The sequence below is a fragment of the Sinocyclocheilus rhinocerous genome, unplaced genomic scaffold (genome assembly GCF_001515625.1).
Source record: "Sinocyclocheilus rhinocerous isolate Xijiao unplaced genomic scaffold, SAMN03320098_v1.1 scaffold584, whole genome shotgun sequence".
Taxonomy (NCBI): domain Eukaryota; kingdom Metazoa; phylum Chordata; class Actinopteri; order Cypriniformes; family Cyprinidae; genus Sinocyclocheilus; species Sinocyclocheilus rhinocerous.
This window is the reverse complement of record NW_015630348.1, coordinates 2,849,800-2,870,632: the sequence shown is the minus strand read 5'-3', so window position 1 is coordinate 2,870,632 and position 20,833 is coordinate 2,849,800. Positions and strand designations below refer to the sequence as shown.

The 20,833-nt window shown below is 38.4% G+C and overlaps 1 protein-coding gene across 1 annotated transcript in view; it reads right to left on the bottom strand.

Annotated features, from left to right (window-relative positions):
- The window catches only part of LOC107740173 (protein diaphanous homolog 2-like), a 429,112-nt gene that overhangs the window by 119,132 nt on the left and 289,147 nt on the right, over positions 1-20,833 (bottom strand). The window contains exon 26 of the mRNA XM_016552518.1: positions 17,574-17,703. Within this exon, the coding sequence (XP_016408004.1) occupies positions 17,574-17,703 (130 nt within the window). The remainder of the gene's footprint in view (positions 1-17,573; positions 17,704-20,833) is intronic.

The following is a 20,833-nucleotide window of genomic DNA, read 5'->3' as shown; positions in this document are numbered from 1 at the left end:
CTCTTGGCATAACCGGATAACTAACAGCCACAAGCTGCGTGCCCATAAGGCTTTCTTCTTGCATACCCCATCTTTAAAGCTTAATAGTACCCTAACGCTAAGTAGAGAAGATAAGAATAAGAGAGAGAGGCGAGCGAACAGACAGTGTTATTAGCTTGCTGCCTCTTAACGCATCAATAAGTCATGAAATGATGTCTGCACTTTCTGGCTGTTCTTTCTTTAGAGAGAGACAATCAATAAGTAAGCTGTATGTGACACATTAAGGGGACTTCACTTACGATTATTTAAAAGAAAGGTTAAGATATGTGCATCGCGCTTTGTTAATGCCATTTATGAAACAATTGGATTAAGGTTCACTAAACCTTCTGAGCATGTCTTCTCATAAAGTGTAAAGAGAGACTATTGTGTGGTCTACCTCTGAAAACGTTAAAGGAATAATTCATCCAAAAATGAAAATCTGTCATTATTTACTCGCCATCATGTATGCTGGTATGTTTCACAACAAATAGAAGACTTGAAGAATATTCACACAGCTCTTGTCTATACAACACAACAGTGACCACATCTGTCAAGCTCCAAAAAGGGACAAAAACACCATAAAAGTATTATCATATGATAGCTTAGAGTAAGAGGGAAACTATTTATTAATTCATAGGTGTTTCAGGGCTTGACGCTTACTATGTTGAAATATTTAGGAGCACATTAAGGAACTTTAGGGACGCAATGAAAATTTCAGTCAAAGCCTTCTAATGAATTTAATAATCATAGTTTTTCCATTGCCCCTAAATGTTATCTCTTAAAATGATAAAGACGTTTCTTACACTATTTAAGACTTTAAATTTCACAAAACTGATTTTCAAGACTTTTTACTTGTTCTATTCACATACATGCGTTTTTTTTTTTTTTTTTTTTACAGTTCACACACATCTATTTTTAGTCACAAATGCAAGTGAAAAACTTGCACTGTCGAGGCCTGTGTTTGTCCTTTTTGAAGATATGTGGCCATGTTCATTATGATCTGTAGGATGAACAAACTTTAAAATAAAACAAAACAAAATAAAATAAAATGCAGGAATGCAGGTTTTGAACTACATGAGGCTGAGTAAATAATAACAAGACTTTTATTATTGGGTGAACTACACCTTTAAACAGGGAAGGACATGGAATCCTTCTCTGCTCTCAGATCTGTTTACTTGAAGAGTGATGGCTGACCTCCACATGACAGAAGCTCCTCCCGCTCCTTTGCTTTGACATGCCGGCCTTAGGTGACTAAGAGAGAAAAAGAATCTGAAAGGAGAAAGCAGAGCAGGAGGAGGGGGCGGATGGGAGCAGAGCCATAGCAGCACCAACACTTAAGCCCCTCCTCCTGAGATTTTATTGGCAGCTCTAGCAGAGAATGGCAGACACCCATTATAACTTAACACATCAAAATGGCAATGTGGCACACGTAGAAAAGGCCACCTGAAGACAAACATAGCGTCCCTCGCTTTATCTGCTGTGAGCTCGCAGACAAACGCTGCATCAATTTGGCCAGCAACAATCGATTCTCTCTCTCTCTTTCTCCCTCTCGCTCTCTCTATCTGTCTCTGTTCTCTTAACTTTGAGAAGACAAGGCTTCACAAGACAATGCAATTAAAATTTCCTAGCAGAACTTACATCCCTGATATTTCTGATTATAGCATTCAACCTGTTGCTCGGAGACACGTATCAAAGTCACAAACTGACGGCTGGCTGCGTATCGCACGAAACTGTGCCATGGTCACCTTTTTTTTTTTTTGCCCTTTCCCCCTTCATTTGCAAAGTGGAACAAGGCTTCCCGCTGAGCCTGGCCCTCCCCTTACTTATCAGCATGCACAGGACCAGGCTTTGAACCCCAACACTGTTTCTTAATTTCACATGCAAACACACTGCTACTCATTTTAATATATTTGAATATGGATCACACTGCGCCGTTTCATATCACGGAACAAAACAAGGAGGAAAATAAAATGCAAATCACCTAGATGTAAAGGAAAGGTCACATCTAAAAAAAATAGTTAGACAGAAGCGATATAAACTTGTTTCTGTGCTAAATAAGTTGGCGATTCATGTACATAATTTGCTCAAAATCTGCTTCATAAGTATGAGGAAGTGGGGTAAGATGTGTCAATGGGAAACTGCCCTAGTAATTATGGTCATGTGGCCATATATTTAGAAAGAAACAATTATATACTGTTGTATTGTGATGCATATACAATAATATACATACTCTGACAAAAGTAGCCTACTATAAAAATATTTGTTCATATTTTTAATTTAATCAATAACTCAACATACCACTTGACACAGTACTGTTACCTGTAACATGTAAGTTGCAGTGTTATTGTAGTATCACTGAGATACTATTATAGTTTTTGTTATTATTTAGAATCAGATTTAATTTTTTTATATCTTTTGCTTTCATGTTATTTTTAGTTAAAGATTTAGGCATGCTCTTTTTGCCAGTTTTATCTAAAAATTAGTTTTATTCATTTTTATTTAATTTTTAGTTATTTTAACACATTTTAACATATGTTAAACTAAATGTTGCCTTGAAAACTAACTTCTTACATTATGGAAATATTATATTATATTATGGAATTATAATAACCCTGGCAAGATGTCACTGAACCACTTACTTAATTTCTTTGGCACTATGTTGATAACAGCATCTTCTAAATTCATTTGATACCCGTTTCCCTGAAATACAATTAGGAGCATTAGTTTTCCTGCTATCTCATTTCTCCTTGCCTAGAAGACAACGTGAGTAAAAATGACACAGCTTACCCCACTCTACCCGACCAAACTATAAATATAACGGAGCTCAAGATTTTGACTTCCCTGATGGTGTCCTTAAGGTCTGTCTCGCACAGACTAATGGATTCTCACAGCTGGCTGATGAGTGGTGTGATTCCTTTCACCTCCTATCAAGGTAGACCGTTTCACACGTTTCAACATAATAAAAAAAAGGACAATCACGGCCTGCTGCAGCTGTTCGCCACTACTAAAATGTATATCATACACCTTTGTTTACTTTGTGTGTTGCTTTCCGACTTCTTAGGGCTTATTGCTTAAAGCAGCAAAAAAAAAAAAAAAAAAGTAATAATAATAATAATAATAATAATAATACCTCGATGCAATCTCGGAATTACACTCTGGCACAACAACCAATAATAAAGTATGACCCAATTTACCCATTTCAATTCATACGGGGGAATAGTTGGCATGAAAGGAGCAGCTTAAACTGTCATCGTGGCATTTCAGCCTGCAATGCAGCAACTCAATATGAGTGCACAAATATAGACAGAACCGCGTGAAAAAATAAAAATAAAGAACCCAGCCGCCAAAGTGTGACTGGACCTCCTTCAACTTGGTAAATGATTCAAGCTTACAGGATCAACAACAGCCCTTGTGTGTTGTGTGATCCCTACCGGAGATGATTTGATTTGTGTGTGTGGGGCGTGAGGAAATACACTAAGTCATGATTGACAGCCTTGATAAGGACCTTTCTCTCCCTATCCTGTGATTTGAAAAATGTCACGCGCCTGATCTCAATTTTGCAGATGACATGCGTCACCAGCCACAAAGGTCAGAGTAGGTTTGGGGACTGCCGTCTTATTGATATCCGCAGCAAACATGAAAAATGGGATTTGAAATGATCCGCCATCTGTTTTAACTAGTGCAAGCTGCTACTTACATCATAAGATAATTACAGTATATAAAAAGTCTGATCTGTGAAGCAGGAATCCGCTGGAGCGCAGTGAGGTAGGTGAGGTAGTGTCCTAAGGCAGCCTGGGAGAATGAAGGAGAGGTAGGCAGACATGATATTTACAAGAATGTACCTTTGACTCCACCGAAAGTACACCTTTTTGTCCTACTGGCTGTCAGTGATATGAACAAGGATGAACCGTAAGGATCAGGCCAGTATTTCAGAGTTCTACTTGCTCTTTTCTTTGGCACAAAAAATACAGTACATTTTAAATTATGACATTTACATTTAATTTTAAATCTCCTAAAGCATATTTTGCATTTATTATTTAATCGTAAAATATTAGATACAGCATATCCTTCTTGATTAGCCCTGATTAATTAGCTTTACATAAATTTTCACTGAGTGGTCACAAACTCATCTGAGTCTTATTTGGAAGATATGTATTTTGCATATCTTGTTAAGAAGCCTCTATTATTTCACATTAGGATTATTTGGCGTTACAATTTTCAAGATGTAACTATGTCAAAACATCTCCCGTGATCCTGCTGCACATTAAAACAAGGATCCTTCCCTAAAATCCTTCAAACTCACGTGTTCTCAGTGACTCCCATGTTCACCAGCCACTAACCACAGTGGCTAAAATTACATAAACAGTATTTAGCTGGTAAGGCTGTACTCACTAAAATAATAGCAGAAGAAGGGCTGTATTTGAGGCGAGCAAGTGCATCATGAGCTTGGGAAATCTGTTGGGGGCAGCTGATTTTACATATAAAGTGCCGGATATTACTTTCATTAGATTCATATTTTTTTAATCATTATTTGGCACTTCAGTCATTTAATTGTGCTCAGAGTGACTTCTTTAGTTGTGGTTAATCATGGCTCAGTTACGGCCTGTTTCTCATTGCAACAGCAGCTGAGTGCTGCACTGTGGGATGTTATTGGGAAACTACAGTGCTAAACAAAGGTGGCTTACAATACATTTCCCCCACACAGAGCGAGATTTTAATAACTCCACCAATGTGGAGACAAATATTGCTGCGAGATAAGACGCTGCAGGTGGTTAGACACCATGTTTATCACTGACACTTAACGAGCACACAACAAATAACAACAGTAAAAATGATATTGCTCATTAAAGGATCATTTTTCAAAACATTAAAAAAAAGTATCATGAATGTTTCTGCAAAGCCATTAAAATAAAGGGCAAGCGGTGGCATCATGCGGCTCACAGAAACTTTGAAACATTTTAAGAAGAACGTAAATTTTGAAGTCTAACGGTAAAGAAAAAAAAGAAACGGGGATAAAATAAGATGGAATTGGGCCTGTAAATGCTTTTGTTAGTGGCCAATAGAAAGCACTCAAGCACAGACAAGGTGTAATTCGGTTTCCTTTCACAGCTCGAGCCAAATCCAGGTCATCTCCTGTATGAGGTATGCTTTTCTTCGGCTGTCTTCTCACCTCTGCCTGACTGCAAACAACAGACAGCCTGAAAATTGCCAACATCCACTCTTATCTAGTTGCTCTCATGAAAATGAGTGACAGAACATAAAACAGTCGGGATTAAAAGGGGCCAAGACATCCATGATGAGTCTAAATTGTGATGTTTTGCATGGCCAATGCCACTGCCGTGCATCCAAAAAGGCATCTTTCTGTCTTGTTTCTTCTGAGAGACCAATCTTTTTTCATTGGATGGAAGTGTTTTTTTAAAAAAGTAATTAGTATTGAGGAGGAGGAAAAAAAGGTGTCTGTCAGTTTCCTTTATAAGCATACCTCTCAATGATTTTAAGACTCAAAAACCTAGCCACCCATTCAAATAGGCATTTACTGGCTAAAGGACCTTGATTCAAAAACCAGATGACTAAATAAGACATCTGTGCACATGTAAACAAATACTGTCTACAGCCTTTTCCAATATCTCCTGATGGCTCAGTTTGTGGAAGCGAACCAGCCTGAATCCACCTCTCTTCAGAAGCTGGGGAAGAGGGGAAAAACAGCAACTACAACAAATAAATGAATGATGTTAGTAACAATGCTTGTTTAAAAACAAAAAACAAAATTCTACAACACTAAGTCTGTATACATATGACTGCTTTGTTGTGCTCTATGTGCAACAGTACTGCAAACCTGGCCCACTGGATGCATCCATTATTACATTCTATTTATTCCAAAAGAAATGGGGTCACCATCAACAACAGCAAAAGTGTGCTTTCATGGACCACTGGAACTTAATTGGAGCACCACCAAATCAGTCCTCATAGGCATTTACTGGCTAAAGGACCTTGATTCAAAAACCAGATGACTAAATAAGACATCTGTGCACATGTAAACAAATACTGTCTACAGCCTTTTCCAATATCTCCTGATGGCTCAGTTTGTGGAACCGAACCAGCCTGAATCCACCTCTCTTCAGAAGCTGGGGAAGAGGGGAAAAACAGCAACTACAACAAATAAATGAATGATGTTAGTAACAATGCTTGTTTAAAAACAAAAAACAAAATTCTACAACATTAAGTCTGTATACATATGACTGCTTTGTTGTGCTCTATGTGCAACAGTACTGCAAACCTGGCCCATTGGATGCATCCATTATTACATTCTATTTATTCCAAAAGAAATGGGGTCACCATCAACAACAGCAAAAGTGTGCTTTCATGGACCACTGGAACTTAATTGGAGCACCACCAAATCAGTCCTCAACAAGTCAAAACTGGTTTCACCTTTAAGTGAACATAAAACAGCACACAGAACCCAATTTACTTTCATAATGTGTCATACTGAGTGAAAAAATGTAGGCCGTAACTCGGTTTTATCCATCGGTAATTGATTAGATTATGAAAAGTGGGCGCCAAATAAAACCAGACTGTGATGCAAGCTTGCAGTTGATTTTACAGGACTACACCCCTCCGGAAAACTAGTAAAAAAAATAAATAAAATTAATTAATTAATAATTAATTAATAACAATTTTGACTTCAAAGAAAAGTGACAATCAATCCATGACTGTTGTTTTAGTTCAATTAAAAACAAGGAACAAGAGTGTTGAGTCAGCTAAGGTGCGGAGTCAAAATTATGCAAGGAAAGCGTACCGCACTATTACTGTAAGCTATTTATCGAGCGCTGCAGAAAGTTGTTAGGACGAGGTTGTTTTGTCTTGCAAATAACCTCCAAGGAAAAGGTTTGACGTTGGTACGGTTTAGTCATGCATGTCATCTGAAGAACTACAGCATTATCTTTTCATTCATCAATTCATTTTCATTTCCCTTTATTGTTTTGCCTCCAGATGTCCCCCTGATAAAGCCTCTCTGAGATTTGTCACATCTGGTAAACACTCTAATTCAACACTACTTGTTTTTTTCACTGCAGCATTCAGAGAGATTCAGTGAAAACGAAACATTGTAGCTGGATATTCCGAGTTGTTTCAAACCTATTTGATTCTGACAGCTTTTGACAGGTCGGACTCAAAAGTTCTATCAGGCTACCAGGTGGAAATACGAAATGGTAAGATGAAGGTGGAGGGGGCGGAGGGATGTAGGGGAGTCAATAATGAGACACGCTCCTTCACACCCATGGAGAGCTTGGCGAGGGGAGAGCAGTCACATTAAATTGCTTTCAAGAAAGAAGAAAAAAAAAGCTGGCCTCAACCTGTCCAACAGTCCCAGCATGCCGAGAGGTTGACAGTGACAGGACGTATTTCTTGCCTGGCAAACAGCATTATTTTCATTTTCTGCTGCATTGTCGACTCTCATCCAGGTGTGCTGTCAGTATTTCTAAGCAGAGCAGTCAGCCTCTCTGCACGTGTCCATCCATGTCTGTGTACCTGCACCGCCGGACAGAGAATGAAAGAGGGGGGGCTAGATAGGGGGCTGCCACATCTCTCCGATATTCTAACAGGCAAAAAAGGGAAGAGGAATAAAGAAACATTTCATAAAAGCCATCACTCATGCAGGGACAGCTGGGGCAGACAGGCCTGCTTCCTGCTCCTGATATGCCCTCTGACAGACTGTCTACTCTCCCAGCCAGCCTGTTGTGTAGCGGAGAGGACATCCTGCCCTAAAGAGTCAGTCTCACCTCAACTGCAAAACAAATACAAGAAGAGTAGCCCCCTTCACTGGACATTAAGCAGTCATCACATCATAAGCGGGCTGCCGGAGTCAGACACAACGGAAGATGGGCGATGGCTAATGCAACACAATGAAAGAGTGAAAAGTCTTGGTTTTTAACGACAGTGCCATGAGTGGAGAATCAATATATACATCAAGTATATCAATCCAAAAAACAGATATAGATAAAAAGATGGCACTATCCTTGGATCTTCTGAGGTCCTCCAGGAGAACAGGATCTGTGCAGATTCTGTAAATGGTAAAACTCTCTTACTAGATTTTTTTTTCCTCTCAGATCTTCTGAGGTCCTCCAGGAGAACAGGATCTGTGCAGATTCTGTAAATGGTAAAACTCTCTTACTAGATTTTTTTTTCCTCTCAGTTCACTTCACTTTTAATCTAAAATGCCAGAATCAGTGTGTGTGTGGTATGTATGAGAGTGCTGCCCTCAGCATCTTAATCCAGACATGTTTGGCATGCCTGTATGTGTGGTGCAGATAAGGCCTGAATTTTTGGAGAGCTGAGCCAAAGCGGCAAATGTAGGGCACATCTCCATGGATTGATCTGCAGGTGGAATGTATTCTATAGGTGTGACAGGAGGGAGGAAAAAAATATAGAGAAGGGGGCACACCTCTTTAGAGTCTGCCAAGACTATAGACTTTGTGTACTAACAACGGACAATACTTAATTAATCTAGGTTCATGTTAATTTCTGCATATCATAATATATTTTGGAACATTTTGTAATATATATGAACGTATTAAGACCAAACATGTAAAAGTGAAAGTGAAAGTGACGTGACATGTGGCCAAGTATGGTTACCCATACTAGGAATTAGTGCTCTGCATGTAACCCATCCTTAGTGCGCACACACACAGCAGTGAACACACACACACACCGTGAACACACACCCGGAGCAGTGGGCAGCCATTTATGCTGCGGCGCCCGGGGAGCAGTTGGGGGTTCGGTGCCTTGCTCAAGGGCGCCTCAGTCGTGGTATTGAAGGTGGGAGAGAGCACTGTACATTCACTCCCCCCACCTACAATCCCTGCCAGTACGAGACTCGAACCCACAACCTTTGGGTTACGAGTCCGACTCTCTAACCATTAGGCCATGACTTCCCCTAGTATTAGCAATTAACAATATTGTATGTATAAATTAATATTAACCTACATTTTATAGTGTTGCATATAGCTGTCAGTGCGTGCACTGGTGGTTTTCATTACATCAGTAGGTGGTGACAAATGACTTCAGGATTAAAGGGTTAGTTCACCCAAAAATGAAATTACCCCATGATTTACTTACTCTCAAGCCACCCTAGATGTATATGACTTTCTTCTTTCAGACGAATACAATCGGAGTTATATTAAAAAACATCCTGGCTCTTCCAAGCTTTATAATGGGAGTGGATGGTAGCCCAAAATTTGAAGTCCAAAAAATTTAACCAATCCATCAGACGAATACAGTCGGAGTTATATTAAAAAACATGCTGGCTCTTCCAAGCTTTATAATGGGAGTGGATGGTAGCCCAAAATTTGAAGTCCAAAAAATTTAACCAATCCATTATAAAAGAAGTCCACACGGCTACGGGGGGTTAATAAAGGCCTCCCTAAGCGAAGCGATGCGTTTGTGTAAGAAAAATATCCATATTTACAACTTTATAAACCTTAATCTCTAACTTCCGCTAACTGTTGTACGCACGTTCAAGAGAGAGTGGCGTCCAGCGGATGACGTAGCATGTAGCGTAAACTCCGGTGAGAATATGCTAGTCTCGCAAGAAACAAGTTTTGTTTACAGCAAAGGAAAACCAGTGTCCTCTTGGCTTATATTGAAATCCTCCGACATTTTTCTTTACAAATCCTCGTTTTGTACTACTAATTTGTGACCGGTGTTTTTTTTTGCTCTCTCCTCTGCGCTTCCACGTTCGTCACCGCGGTTTTTTTTTCCCCCTCCCTTTCATTTTTTTTTCCTTCACTCGGACTCCAAACTACTTTGCCCGTGGCTGTGCCATATACTGAATTGATTTATGGACACATTTGTGTCATATTTCCCCTTGGATTGTCAGTCTGCCTTGGCATGGAGTCACAATGGTGGCTCGAGGCAGAAAGTTGGTGGCCCCTTCTTTAGTGGGGTGCTGAGGGTGGGTTTAACAAGGCAGATTGGTCAATAACAGCTGCTCCAGGCTTCCCCGGCTCTGTTAGCGAAGGGTCAGAGGTACAAAAATACCAATATCAAGAAGAGCCCATTCTCGATCGCAATGGAATCATCATTACCGATTGCCTGCTCGTGGAAGCGACTGCATTAAGCAGAAAATTGTGAGGCAATATCTACGCCGTGGATGGGTTGATACGGCCATCTCAGTTCATCCACAATATACGCTTTATGCCTATAAACGGGAGCTGCCTTTATTGACACAAACACAATTTAACAGCACTATGCGGTGAGAAGACAGGATAAATCAAGGCCACTCTTATATATGTCAGTCAGGTAATGAGAGATATCAGCTGAACGAGAGGTGAGTATTCCTCTCACTGAGACTCACTCATCCCACATCAGTCAGGGAACAGAGAGCGCCCAAAGCAACATTCAACCTGACCCCATTTAAGGCTTAACTAACAGCAGATATATTTTCGGTGTGTTCCCCCTCGCCGAGACATGCGGCTGAACTCCTGATCCCTGCTTGTTCTTTCTGTCCCCAGGGAAATTATCAATCTTTAATTATCCAGGCCCAGCACCAAGCAACGGGGTGGGGAACCATGGTGGCAGAGATGATATTCCCACAACGGACCACTCAGCACTGACGGGCAGATAAAATATTGGGCATATAGCAATACTCTCGCATACTTACATTTGCAGGATGTCCTTGAACTAGAGGATTCTAGCATAAAGCAAAATCCTTTTTTTAAAGTATCTATTTATTTTCTACAGATGACTTTGAGGATGTGCAGCTCAATGTGACCTTGCGAGAGTGAAGGTTCAGCTGTACTTGAGGATGTAAGAATTTCTGTGCCCGTAAAAGCACTTGTTTGATTCCTCAAAAGGTTTTAAAATGGCTCAAGTTGAGTTTTGGTGAGGATTTAGCACTTAAATAGAACAAGACTGGTTTCAGAAGCATGGGTTATACAGCATAAAGTATAACATACAGTCAGTCAGTTATTTTTTTTTTTAAAAAGGGCCTTGTATCATGCAGAAAGGGGTTTATTATATGACTATTTATCAAATAAATCAATATATGAACATATACAATGTATATAATATATATGAACATATAGAATATATGAACATAAGAATGTGTCTTCTTGTTGCTTTTGTATGTGTTCATTGGAAGCTTCATTTACCACAGGAAAGTTATTTTATGTGCAAGCACACCTGACAGTTATTTTTAATTCTGATTTGTTATTATTACTATTATTATTAAATTAAAAATTACATTTCACAGAAATGATTAAACTTCCTTGCAGAAGTATTGTAAACTGAGTGAATGCCCCCATTGTTCAGAGCTTAAGTAGCGTGTCAGAGAGCACTTTGAAGAAATGGTGAGAGTCACTGGTAAGAAGCTTTACAGACTCCTTTCTGAAGAATGAAAGATTGAAAAGAACGGCAAAACTCAACACAGCAATTTTTTTTCTGCCTTAATATTTTCTGTTGCGCAGCTGTGCTGAAGACAAGCAACAGCACAACCGATCAAACTAAAGAGATAACAACGGCTTCACAATTGGATGCAGGCTTTTGCAAGAGCATTACTCTTGCATACTGAATTTTCTGTTGACATACAGTTTGCACTTCACAAAACAAGGTCTTGACCACAAAGCATCAAAACGCATGCTTTATGACCGCTGTGCTCCAGTTCACTCTAGGATGAAGAACAACTGATATAGAAAGGCAGCTGATTCATGTGGCAGCTCAACACCAGGACACCCTCTCTGCTCTTATAATTTCCTCTTTCCTCCTCCTCTTGTCCTAGCTTCGGCTTCCATGAATTACAAGCACACAAAGTTACTAAACAAGACACAGCCATTTACACTACGGACAAGACAAATAGAACGAAAAAAGGGGCAGCACCTGAACAATTACACTGATTCATTTTCCATATGCAGGGCATGATTAATGTTATGGTAACACTTCTGTTATAAGGCAAGGAATGCATATGAAGGGGGAGCCATGCACTTCCATACTGCAGGCTCTGCCAACTGATTCCCCCCCATGTATATTTACTGTGCATATAATACACACACATGCATGTATATATTTAAGAAAAAATATGTTATGTTTATATATTAAATATATTTATTTTTAATGTGGATGGTAATGGATGAGACAGGAAAGTCGAGAGCTCCTCTGCCCAGAGGGAAGCTCGGCCTGGGGAGGCAGGCCATGACCGCTTCTGACCTTTACCTGGGCAACATATTTTTTACAGGCCGGCTGGCACAGAGGTATTAAGGGATGCAATCATGTGTGTCAGGAAGCAGTGGCTAGTCGACATGGGATTGCTAGCACATATCTCCTATCCAAACAGATTTTTTTTTGAAGCGAAAACCAAGATTATGTTGCTGAGGAGCATAAAATATTTAACACATTATAAACAAAACCCCTTACGTGGCTCTGTGCTGCCAGGACAGATGAAGAATTGTCATCATGATTATCTTGGAGGATAATGTCAGGTCAAATCAAAATTGACATCAAAATTGCATTCTACAACACCCCTTGAGCAATGGATAGATTGCATACAGTAAGAAACTGCCCAAGACAGCAGGGGGGGAAAATAAATAAAACCAGACGGAGATAGTGAAAGCATGTAAGACAAACATCCTTCTGAATCACATTAACAGATTCAAGCAAATGCCAAATTGTGACTCAGCTTAAAAGATACATGGGGTGATGCAATTAAGATTGATTAGCAAACAGATGCAGTTTCAATTTAAATTTGTCAAGACAGTATTTGGAATTAGCATAACAATGATAGAATACAGGGCAGTTAACTTTGGGCAAGAGCTGAAGTATTGTATAATGTGATCAAAGCTGAGGTCAGATCAAAAGAGCTCAACAATAAGGATGCTCCGCTGGCCCACAGCCAGTTGACAGAACTGTTACATGTCCTATTTGGCCAGTGCTGTGATGCTGTGCATCATGCATTTGGTAAATGTTTGGTTTTCTCTGATATACTGAACATTGCTGCTGCAAATTGCACTGATTTAAACTTGTGACCAAGGTAATGTTACAAAGCTGGCAAACATAATTAGGTTTTGTTGAAATGACAATAATGTATCTATCCATCCATCCATCCATCTATACATTTTGACTTCCTTTCCTGTACTCTTTCTGTTCCAATATCTTTGTGGAGATTTGAGGTATTCTGCAGTCACCAATCAAGGAGGAACTGAAGGGAGACAATAACTTTCTCAAGCAAATCAGGCAGAACTGATTGCTCTTTTCAATCAAGTATATTAAGAGTGCCAGTTCCAATATTTGTAGATGGATATGTGATTATTAAATGTGTGCGCGCAACCTTTTGGAACAGATCTTGATGCAACAGGAAGAAATCACCTGATTTGGTCTTCCCTCATGCGTGTCGGGGCAAAGTACACTACCCGAGCGCAGAGATCAGGCAAGAACGTGAGACATGTGATGGGAAGCTTATCAGAACTACATACATTCAGAGGACCATGAGAAGATCCCGGTGTACAATCAGAGTATCCGGGCTTTACACAAAGCTCAAACAGCAGAGATCAGCAGGGTGTAGAGCCGTGTGCTCCTGTGGGTACAGGCAGACTGGGACAGGATAGGGTTTGCAGCGCACCAGTGCTCTTGTGTGCAACTCTGCCCGCCTAAAAAAGCCACTTTGATGGGGAGACAGGGATAAAGTGGAGGAAGTATTATTCTTAAGAGACAAAAATGTACTGTTCTTTGTGAGAAATATGGAGTGAGAGACAAAAAAAAGAGACAGAAAGCCCAAAGGTTAGTTCTGAACAGCACAGAGGAGGGTGAAAAAGAAAAGCAAGAACTTAAGAAAAGAGAGGTAGTAGGAATTACAGAGCATGAGAGGTGGTGTCTAAACGCGGCTCAGGGTTAAGGTGAGCTGTGCTACCATGTTAAAAGAAGAAACAGATTCATGTTCTCTCACCACTTTGACATGAACAGAAAGGTCTCGAAAAGATCATTAACTAAAACTGAATTATTCATTCATGACTGCTTCAACACTTAACCAGGTGGGACATCTGTATGCATTACACGTAAGATTGCCAGGTAAGGTCTAAAAATTTTATTTAAAAATGCTATGTAAGATATATTTCATTTTCAGCATTTGTTTGCCATTAAGCATAATTAGCTTTGATGTAACGGTCAAAAGTTAATATTTACAGTGTACGGGAATCAATTAACACGTTGTGTAATATATAACTCATTGTGTTATATATAAATAAAATTAGAATTTACACTTTAAAATTCACACTTTAAAATGCATAATAAATTGAGTTATATAATTACAACAGTGGCGTTCTTTAAAATTCATTAATAATTATTAACACATATATAGCGGGGTGGCATTTCTTGCTGTAAGATTCTCACAGAGCTTACACCGGCTTACAGTGGTATTCACACTAATGACCTAAATCAGAGCCACAAACTGCTTAACTCATTCCAAATTAGAAAAAGACCATGCACAAAGAACCGATTCTCTCTGAAACGTGTCTCTTCAAAGAATTAGGCTTGTGCATTCATCCAGCCATCTACCTTGACAAAGATACAGCTGGTCTATTCAACAGTGACCACATCCTTCACAACAAAGCACTAAATTACTTTTATTAGATTAGATAAGCAATTAGGTAGCTAACTATGTAAATAAAGCTCAAGGGCTTCAACCAAACAGTTCCAAATGGAATTAAAGACAAATTAGCTTATTGACAGGAGAAATTACGCCACTGCTGGGATACACATGCCTGTATTTTTATTTTCCCCTGATGGAGACGAACGCAGACAGACATTGCGAGTGACAATAATGCAGGAGATTATTGCATTCACTGAGGGTCTTCATTTCCAAATCTGTTCGAAATGAATGAGAGTTAAGAAACCAGATATTTAAATTCGCAGAAATCTCCCTCAGCATAGTGGGAAGCACTAAAGCTCTTAATCACTGCAAGCCATAATAAGAATCCATTCCACAATGTCAGAACGGCTGTGTGAGACTCCGCCACCATCCCTGCTAAGCTACCTTCCCATTTGGACTCTTAACCTTTCCTGCCGGCCATACTGTGGAGCATATGGGCCCCTTGCGCTTCATTATAGTTCCTTCATCAACCCTCAGAACTGCTTTGCACCATTCTAATGAAACTTGTCTATTCACAGCATTGGAAACGGCTGGATTTACACATAGCAGAAGGATTAAGGAAGGCTCTTTGGCCATTAACTTTTTTTTATTTCATTCTCTGTAAAAGCTCTAATTATAGTCTGCGGGGCCAATTGCGTCCAGTCTCCTGGGTTGATCTCTGTAACATTAGTTCATCTAATTCAAGCCATAAAAAGCCTCAAAGCTCACAGCTTAAAAGAAGACCACAGGAGAAAACCAATAAAGGATTTGTCGAACACCATAAAGCAGTGTGATTTAGACAGAGTGAGGTATATATGAGGGTAAATATCTCAAGGTCACACCTGACAGAGCCCCATATTTTTCAAAAGGACACCGCTGATATCTGCAGATCAGGGTGATGTCTTCACAAACCAAAGCTGGTTGTTCAATTAACCAGGCTTAATACATTTAAAGGGAATTCTGTTTGATTAAACATGATAACAGCTTATGGGTGGGATAGACTTCTGGATCAAAATAAAGCGCATCTTTATCTTGCCTGAAACAAACATGCAGCTAAACTAAATTACATGGCATTATCACCAAGCCTTCCAAACTGACAGTAATAATGCCATCACAAACATGCCAGAAAATTTAGTCATTTTACTAAAATATTACATTGTGCTTTAACAGCAAGCAGACTGAAAAGGTTGAAAGAATTGAATTCCTGATAAAAAATCACTTTATTTTCTATCAACAAGAACTTTCTGTGCTGAATGGACACTCTATATTTAACTGAAGTACAGCTATTGTAGTGGTCATTGTGAACTTCTCTGTAAAAAAATTAATAAAAAAATGCTGCAACTATCATCAAGGATAACCCTCTTATTTGTATGCAGTTTTATAAGGAGAAAAACAAAACAAAAAAATAAATCACCTCATCAACTCATATGACATATGACAGTAATTTTCATTATGTCAAGCACTGCAACTGTATTATGCCGAGTTCACACTGTATGATTTTCAAAATCATTGGATCATCGTTGTTTTCACACTGCACGACTATCTGGGGTAGCATTCAGTTGCTGCTGTGTTCACATTGCACGATGGATCAGCGACAGGTGGTTACACACTGCATTACTTTACAATAGGAAGAATCGCCGACAACTCTGTCTGGTCCGCAAACTACGTTTCACAACCAAACGCACACGAGAAGTGATGAGGAAATAACGCAAGATCACGCTGATATTGTGGTCTATAAGTCCTCCCCGAACAAACAGTAACAAAGACGACTTCGTTGTTAACAACATATTTCTGCTGGGAAAATGTATATACACAAATCTAAGTATATATATACAGTGGGTACGGAAAGTATTCAGAATCCCTGACTTAAACCCAATTGAGCATCTCTGGAGAGACCTAAAAATGGCTGTCCACCAACGTTTACCGTCCAACCTGACAGAACTGGAGAGGATCTGCAAGGAGGAATGGCAGAGGATCGCCAAATCCAGGTGTGAAAAACTTGTTGCGTCTTTCCCAAAAAGACTCATGGCTGTATTAGATCAAATGGGTGCTTCTACTAAATACTGAGCATTTTTCAGTTTTTCTTTTTTAATAAATTTGCAAAAATGTCAACAATTCTGTGTTTTTCTGTCAATATGGGGTGCTGTGTGTACATTAATGAGGAAAAAAAATTAACTTAAATGATTTTAGCAAATGGCTGCAATATAACAAAGAGTGAAAAATTTAAGGGGGTCTGAATACTTTCCGTACCCACTGTATATATTTCTTCATGCACCTGTTCTGTAGCTATATTCTAATTTCTAATGCAAAAATGTACTGATATTGCCACTTTGTTTGTACATGGCTAATTGCTTAATAATAATAATAATAATAAAAAATAAAAATAAAAATATTTTCTCTCCGAGCTTCCCGCTGCCCTGTATCTTGCTCTCTCATTGGCTGTAGTTCATCGCCGATGTATGTTTCAGTCAGAACTAATTTCACACAGCAGGATTTTCAATTGCCGACAGGTCCAGATATTTAGCATGCCAAATATTTCATAGGTGTCGGCGTCTTTGATAATTCACACTGCGTGATTGTCACTCGCGTGAACGAGCACTGATTTGCCTCCAATTTTGGGCATTTGTCGGCGATTTCGCAAAACCTGTTGGCGAGTGAAAATCAGGGCTAAAATCATGCAGCAAAATCGTGCACCTAAAAACTCAGCATTAGTGTCCTGATAAAACTGGAGGTTTAGTCACATAATATGCTACACAATACTGCTAAGGCCATAAATGCAAATGTAATCAGACAAATAATGTAAATGTAACCAGAATAATTATTTACAACAATTATATTGTGCTCCACTTAAGAAATCCTGTAAAAGTAAGCAAGCATGTTCATATAAAAATACTGCCACTTGATAAAATAAATTAAAATAAAGTAAAATTAAATATATTCTTACCCTTGCTGGCACTATCAACATGCTCAAGCTCATCAGGAAACTTCAGGACCTCAGGATATTTTTCTTCACATTTCTCGGCCAGAAAGTGCAGAAGAGTTGTATTTTGGTCTGTTGACTTGGTGTCACGAAGCTGCAGAGAAAATATTTAGAATTGAGTCATGAAATTACAGGTAATACAGTAATTTTAATGATTAAACATTTAAGTAAACCACAGTTTTGAATAAACTCTTCATGCACATCAATCAGATACATATATATTAATTCAGCTAATTCATACACACAAGAAGACAAAATGACAAAATAGCATGTTAGTGATAGATAGGCAGAACGACAGATAGAACAATAGGCAGACTGACAGACAGAACAATGAATAGATAGGTAAAACAACAGAACGATAGGTAGGTAGAAAGATAGAACGATATATACAACGGCAGAACGATGAAATAACAGAAAAATACAGAGACAGACAGACAGACACGCAGATAGACAGACAGATAGACATAGATAGATAGATAGATAGATAGATAGATAGATAGTAGGGCTGTCAAAAAAAATTCGAATTTAAAATATTTGTCGAATTTAAAATAAAAATCCACATTCAAATGCAAAAACATTGCATTCTAATTTTAGGTGTGTATCAAGGCAGCCTTATCAGTGGTGCACGAGATGCGACGACGATGTAAGTGTCATTGCATTTTAATGCTTTTGTTAGCCTATCCAGTTGAACCCATTAGATGCGGCGCTGCTATGTTGTTCATTCAAAATATTGCGGGGAAAAAAGAACATCAATACGGAGATGATGTTGTTTACGTCAAAACCGAAACTAAACCATTCACACAGAACGCATATTTATCACATTTTCTAGAGGGACGTCTATCACCATTGCACTCGCGTCTCGCACAAGAGAGCCGCATGTTTAGAAAGCTATGTAAAATTAATGTAAGTTCAACTTTTTAAAAACATGTCTCAAAATGAGAGACTTTATGGCGGTTTTCCCCATCCTACTGCATCTCAAGTTTTTAAATGAAGAAAGTACTCTTTGTGATTGGTTTTCGGTCCTTTGTATTAAACTATACATACATGCATGATTCTGTTTTGTTTCTAATTGTTTAAGCAACTTTAATTATATAAGGTTTATAAACATTATTTTAAACATTATGCACTTTTTTCAAAGATAGTCGTGTTATTTTATTATGCTGCGAAGAAACGTGCATAATATTTTGTTCGATGCACCCTCATGTGGCCTCAGGAGAGAAGCCACAAGTTCTTTTTTAAGAAAGTTTTTTTCCCCCCTAACTGAAATTATGCCTTTTAAATTCGAATATAATTCGAATATTGATAATATTTAAGTACAAAATTCGAATTTAGTTTTTCAGCCATTTTGACAGCCCTAATAGATAGATAGATAGATGATAGATAGATAGCTAGATAGATAGCATTTGAATATTTCAGCATGCTAGTGTATATTCACAGAGCAACACGTGTTCAGCTGAATCTAAACAAGATCACATCAATATATTTATGTGTCGACAGCACTTCAAGGTGTTTGTAGAAATCTGACAAATAAGGTGTGTCAATAAAGTTGAAATTGGTTGGAGCAGAGTGCACAGAGGCATATTTCCCCCTGTTTACTTATATACCACGTTTAATTTGAAAAGGATCTTTCTCCCCCAAACCACAAGTGTTCTTTGTACAAGATTAAGGTGACATGAAAGAAATGAAATATTTAGATCAATACACACCACTCACACTTTTGCTGTGGGTTGCTGTAGTGAACGCAATAAAATGCCAGCATTTCATCTCAACATCAGTCCATATCAAGGATCAGATAAACTGGACCAGAGTTAAACAACCTACATTAAGTTAGTTAAATAAAATGAAACTGCGCAACAGAAATGAAACCCCTTTTGATTAGAACACCACAGCTTAGATTTTTTTTTTATAGCTTAAAACATTTAAAACACACCTGGTAGAAAACCGATTCCCACGAAAAAGGCACATGTTGTTTTTATAAAGCAAGAACCAAGTTCCCTTGGCGACATAAATCAGTTGCTTGAGAACTATAGATATGATAAACCAAACATGGAGCAGTTTTGCTCTTTCTCTCCCTCTCTCCTCCATTTGGAGGGCCATGGCTGCAGGCCCACATTAAGCAGTGCACTGGGGCTGGGTGACCTCTTCACCCTCTCAGACTCAAACAGATTGTTTGCTGTCAAGCCTAGACTCCAGGAAGGCTGCTTTCACACAGAAGATGGCTGCTGAGTCCCGCAGCAGAGCCGGGGAAGGCAGAATGAATCCTCAAGCTGGACTGCACAGCAGATGTGATATTAACCTTTACACAAACTGATGGCAAACTTACGACAGCTGGCACATTTCCCCGCTACACATAATGTCTCCCATAGATTTTCTCTTCCAAAATGTCTCTGCGGATAGAGCGATGAGGAATTGGTTTTCTGCTGGAAAAATGTGGCAGGTACAATGAGGTAAATTAATAAATGGATGCAGTCTTTTGCCTCTTCTCTCTTCATAAATTGTAATGGGTGTGTTTGTCTTAAATGAGACAGGAGCATCGGACCAAATGTAATATAAAAGTCACAAGAAAACAAATATCAGGCATTACTATAACACTGATCACATGTGTGATTATTTAAAGGTGACATGTGATGGAAAACAGGAATGGCTTTCCTCTTAAGAAATATACGACTTTTCACAACGCAAAGATTCCCCTAGTCTATGCAGACCATTTAGAGAAACTGCAAAAATTACTAATTTACAAACTGCCAAAATATACATGCATTTCTTATGTATTTAGTTATTTTACAGCTTTTTTAATAGTTTAATTACACAATAAAATGTGGTAGTTTTTCAAAATAAAATAAAATAAAATTATATGTATATATACACCAGTCAAAAGTTTTTGAACAGTAAGATTTTTTTATGTTTTTTAAAGAATTCTCTTCTGCTCACCAAGCATGCATTTAATTGATCCAAAATACAGCAAAAGCAGTAATATTGTGAAATATTTTTACTATTTAAAATGATAGAAATTACTACTTTTATTTAGAAAGGATGCTTTAAATTGATGTTAAAGACAAAAGTGATGATAAAGACATTCATAATGTTACAAAAGATTTCTATTTCAGATAAATGCTGTTCTTCTGAACTTTCTATTCATCAAAGAAACCTGAAAAAATCTACTCAGCTGTTTTCAACATAATAATAATAATAATAATAATAATAATAATAATAATAATAAATGT